The sequence below is a fragment of the Meleagris gallopavo genome, chromosome 11 (assembly GCF_000146605.3).
Source record: "Meleagris gallopavo isolate NT-WF06-2002-E0010 breed Aviagen turkey brand Nicholas breeding stock chromosome 11, Turkey_5.1, whole genome shotgun sequence".
In the NCBI taxonomy this organism is placed as follows: domain Eukaryota; kingdom Metazoa; phylum Chordata; class Aves; order Galliformes; family Phasianidae; genus Meleagris; species Meleagris gallopavo.
Genome location: NC_015021.2, coordinates 15,489,931 through 15,494,792, shown reverse-complemented (window position 1 = coordinate 15,494,792; position 4,862 = coordinate 15,489,931). Strand labels below are relative to the sequence as shown.

Sequence of the window (4,862 nt, the reverse complement as noted above, 5' to 3'; positions counted from 1 at the left end):
AAAATTATCTAGTTTGTCTGAGAAACTTGGGAGTGGTTTGGTGAGTAGAAGAATGGAATGGTCTCCTTTATGAACAGTTCATATTTGCTGCTGTAAACGTCAGCTTCAGTCTTGGCTGAATTCTGAGTGCACCCAGTTGAAAGTAAGAAATGTAACTTCCTGTTGCAGGTCATCCCAAGAGAAACGATAGATGGACTGCTGTCTGCCTGTTGGAGTGGTTCATTTGAGAAACTGGAAACAGTGGCAAAGGTAGAGTCCCTTAGTGCTCTAGCCTAAATATTTTTTTAGGTCACTGCCCTGTGAATCCATTGTTATGGCACTGCTGCTGAGAACCATGTGGCATCACATCAGTCAGGAGGTACATTTCCAGAAGCACGTCTTTCACCTGATAGTATGCTGAGCTCTCCCTTCTGAGGAAGTTGTGAAAGCTGCAAAACAAGATTCCCTACCAGTGTTAACTGTCTTTCTCCTGAACTAAACTGATGGCATGTAGAGCTGTTAGACAAGATTAGGCACAGTAGGAATTCATAGTGAGATGCTTAGTTCAGAGCTTTAGAATTGCATCTTCAGTGGACAGGACTGGTCTCTGAACTAGTCACCTACATAGCAACACAGAAGCTGTGTTAGATGAGAAGTATCTGAATACAGCTGTAATAAGCCTTCAGTCTTAAAATAATTCATGAATCTTACAGTACAGTAAGTTTGTCTTACCAACTGCAGTGACTTAAAATAGATCTTGCTGGAGAAGGCACAAGCTGCTGGTTTATGGAGGTGGATTTATTTTCTCTAATACAAACAAGAGCTGTGAAGAATGTGAAGTTCCTAATATCATGAGTTTAAGTTTAGATGGTGTTGAACTGGATCTTGAATCTAGGAGGAATCCCTGATAGCTGAGCGTCCTGTACCATTCCCTGCTACAATGGGGTTTTGCTTCAATATTAGCACTTGGTGAACAATTGACAGAATTTGACTGCATGCTTTTATAAAGCATGGTACTCTGTTTTGTACCAGATTGCACTTACTTTTCTATTTTCCTAAACTTCTGTCTGCTTAAATGGCTTAATGGATACTCTTCTCGATATTTACTGCCACATGGCACTACTGGTTTAACAAAAAGGAAAAAAAAATGGCATCTTCAGTAGCCATAGTTTTTAATTTAAAAACTTCTGGCCTTACAGTTCTGTGTATGTCTGAGGTTACTCAATATCAGATGAAGAAAATAAATCAAAATTGGCTGCACTTCAAAATGTGAAGGCTGTGAAACTGTCACGTGGTGCTGAGCTTTCCTAATTTTAGAGTGAGTTTGGACAGGTTCATCAGAGGTTGCTCAGAGTGGCTCCAGCTAACAAAATCCTGGAGATGTGAGTTGTCTGGAGCTGGGACAACACTTAGGCAAACACTGCACTATGCCTGCTGTGCTCTTTGGTGCTCACTTTGGGTCACTGTGAGGCAGAATGCTGGGCTGCATGTAAACTCGCTATCCTGTACAACATGAAGTTCCACAATAGGTTCCAGTACAGTCTTCTGGTTCAGACGGTTTTTCAAATTGATCTTCCATTTTCCTGTGTTCTACTGCTTAATTATTTCCATTTTCTTCTACCCTTACACAGAATCTTATAAGTGAGGGGTATGCTGTTGCTCAGCTCATAAGCCAGCTTCATGATCTTGTTGTTGAGAGCGAAGACTTCAGCGACAAGCAGAAATCAATCATCGTTGAGAAGCTTGCAGTAAGTTTATAGTTTATCTTTTTAGGGGAAAGAAGTTATTAGTGGTTAACTTCTCTTTTTTTTTTTTTACCTCAAGTAATTAGCTCCGATTTAGTTTCCAGTATTTCTTGGTGTAATCCAGGTAGAAGAGATTAACTACTCTGTCATTTGCAGTGTGAGTGGTGCATCTCCCTTTCTCCCTGTGAAGTCTTGGCTTCCTTGCAAAAACTTGTCTTTCCTGGTGTGGTCTGAGGGGGACATGATGTTTGGCTCCAATTTGTCCAGTGCTCACAATTAACCAGTTGCCAACTTAGCCAGGTTGCTCTCCTTTGTAATAGCTTGTAAACAGCTGTCTGAACATAACGGTTTGTAAAGGGTTTTAACCTCTCGTTTCTGTTTGCAGGAAGTGGACAAATGTTTGGCAGATGGTGCTGATGAATACTTGCAGTTGATAAGTCTGTGTGCCCTTGTGATGCAGCAGCTAACGCAAAACACCTAACTCCTCCAGCAGCAGTTACCTTGGTGGTTGTGGGATCTGCCTACTTTTGTATTGTTTTTACAATAAAGGAACTGCTCAGTAAATAGTCATGGTTTAATTAAAAGAAGCATGAGAGTGACCTATTTGCTTACTTGAGCTTGGGACCTTTGAAAAGAGGACGAAGAAGGAATCACATGTCAGCCACTGGAAGCCAAAGGAGCATCTTTTACCAAAGCCTGTGACATTAAATGCAGCAGGAAACACTTTACAGTAAATGGATTGTGGCTTTGGTGGGGTAGTGAAAAAAGTGCACTGCAGAAGATGATGAACAGCCAGGTCTCACTTTAGTTACAAGTGAATTTCAAAGGCTGTTGCATTTGCTCTAGCCTTAAATCCATTTCTTTCACAATATAACAGGTAAACAGCAGCTCCTGCATACAAATTGGTCCTGTACTCAACTGCATGCAGTATGAGAAATAAAGGCTGAGGTGCCACAGGAAGGCATGACAGCTGCTCCCCTCCCCCTTAATAAGGCCCAACCAACTGAAAAAAGACACTAAGTGAATATAGAAGTATTTTATTGAACATTCAAACTTCATTAAGACATGTGCAATATGGCAAATTTTACTGGGTTTAACCCTAACTAAGACAATAGTATGATTGCTTGCTTGCTGGGGCTTAGCAACAGGGTCCAGATCACACTTACCACTAATTAAATACTTTATTGAATAAATACATATCAAACAAAAATGCATTTTAATGCTCTTATAAAAGTTTTGAGATTTTGAAAGGCCTTTCCAATTCAGTCTGAAGGGTAAGTACATACAATAAAGGAAGGTAGGCTAGTTTAACATAATTGGCTGATTTTATACAGCACTTATATCTTTTAGTCCATAAGTAAATTATTAAATGATAAAGAACATCTAATACAACCACTTCTATGGAACTAGGAAATAAATTTCTAATAAAGAAAAAATTTACAGACCCCATGACTTTCCACCCAACCCCAACAGTCTAACCCTAAAGTGGATAAAGCCAGTGGCTTCCCCCACAAGAGCTCACGACAAAAAGTCGCTTCGCTTATCAAAAATCTGTTTTTCTGATCCGTTATGAGCATTGAGACAAGATTCAATATATCCCCAAAGAAAGAAGCACAATGCAAGTGAATCGCCTATTCAGCAACAGCGAGCACTGCATTCAAACCATCTCCTCTCCAGGGATTAAATGAGATCAGCCACATTCATTGGCATCTCCTCCACTGTAGTATTGTAGAATGTCTCAATATCACGCAGAATCCTCTTGTCCTCTTCAGTGACAAAGTTTATAGCCACACCCTTCCTGCCAAAACGACCTCCTCGGCCAATTCTGCACAGAACAGAGAACACATTTATGCACAAGTTAACTACTCCATTCACTTAAAATACTTTAAAAATGAAGAGATCCATTCATTAACTCCTGTTTTTATCTGCCAGTGGCCAGTTTATGCTGTGTTTACTGGACTAGCTGCTGACCGTCACCTCTGGTTAAGAAAAACTAGCAGTTAGTGCCAACAGTATTCAAGTGTCCATCCTATGGAGAGTAGCAGAGCAGAGAAGGTTACACTTTTGGCTGCAAAGTAAGATCTTCACATAATGGTTGGTACTGCAGTACAATGTGCTGACTTCCTTCTCCCTCCTCCCCTCCTCGGAACTAGAAGCCCATACCACATGCATCCAATCTCAAGCACATGGTGTACAGAAATAGCTTATCTTCCAAAAATCAGAACTTAAGTTCATCCAATAACATGGAATTTTAATTTGACGTTGATGGTTCCAGTGGGAAAACTTAGGGTTGTTGTAAAGACAAAAAAAATGTAAGCTCACTGTTCTAGGAGTCTACGTCACAATTTAGTTACACCCACCATCAGTTCTACCTTCCTGTGGACTGCCCAATACAGCACCTTGTCAACAAGGGCTACACACAGCAATGGCTCACAGAACTTAGTGAATAATCATGACAAAAGAAATATAAATACCGACTCGCTCTTTATTCAAACTGTGCCGCTTACGAATCCACGTCCTAAATTACGTCAACGCCGTTTCTGAGCACCATCTTGTGTCATCAACTGCTGCTATCGACTCCTGTATTTTTTTACATCAAGTAATAAAGCACAGTTTACTTAATTTAGGGACAGTCACTGAAGCAGTTAAACTAAACCTAGGGAAACAAAACTCAAATTGCTACCAGAAGACACAGACCACAGAGGAAAGAATACCACTGCAGGAGCCACCAAGAGCAAACAAGGCACACAAAACATGAACACAATTAGTCCTCCAGGAGTGAAGGCAGATTTAAACCACTAAGCTTGCTAACATTAATGTCTAGTGACTGAGCAGCAGCAGCAGTAAAGCAAGTGAGGATTAGCTAGGACCTAGGATCCAGCTAACAACCTTGCTGGCAAGATGCTATGCCAAAAATGGCACTGTCATCATCTGCTACAACCTGGAACACAACGAGGCAGTTCACCCACACCTCAACAACACATGGATCAGCCACTGCTGAACTCAGCATAATTCTAAGTTTTCCCACTGCTTTTTAAAAAGACTTAAGAGCTCTGCTCCTCCCTCATCTCAGGACTGTGTACAAATCAGGGCTTTTTTCAAGCATAAAAAAGCCAATGCATTTACTTCCTGCTAGTT

General features: G+C 40.7%; 2 protein-coding genes across 3 annotated transcripts in view; one reads left to right on the top strand and one right to left on the bottom strand.

The window, feature by feature from the left end:
* Positions 1-2,288, top strand: part of RFC4 (replication factor C subunit 4) — an 11,608-nt gene extending 9,320 nt beyond the window's left edge. Inside the window, exons 8-10 of the mRNA XM_031555177.1 lie at positions 169-249; positions 1,611-1,727; positions 2,110-2,288. Coding sequence (XP_031411037.1) covers positions 169-249; positions 1,611-1,727; positions 2,110-2,205 — 294 coding nt within the window. The 3' untranslated portion in view covers positions 2,206-2,288. The remainder of the gene's footprint in view (positions 1-168; positions 250-1,610; positions 1,728-2,109) is intronic.
* A 592-nt stretch (positions 2,289-2,880) lies between these two features.
* EIF4A2 (eukaryotic translation initiation factor 4A2) overlaps positions 2,881-4,862 on the bottom strand; it is a 6,478-nt gene continuing 4,496 nt past the window's right edge. The window contains exons 11-12 of one of the 2 annotated variants that reach the window (XR_004160966.1): positions 4,199-4,304; positions 3,443-3,549 (exon numbers count right to left, since the gene is read on the bottom strand). Coding sequence is in view for 1 of the 2 variants with exons in the window: in XM_010716843.3 (XP_010715145.1) it covers positions 3,405-3,549 (145 nt within the window). In the remaining variant the exon portion in view is untranslated. Of the gene's footprint in view, positions 3,550-4,198; positions 4,305-4,862 lie in introns of both variants that reach the window. The other variant, XM_010716843.3, reaches the window with a different exon arrangement.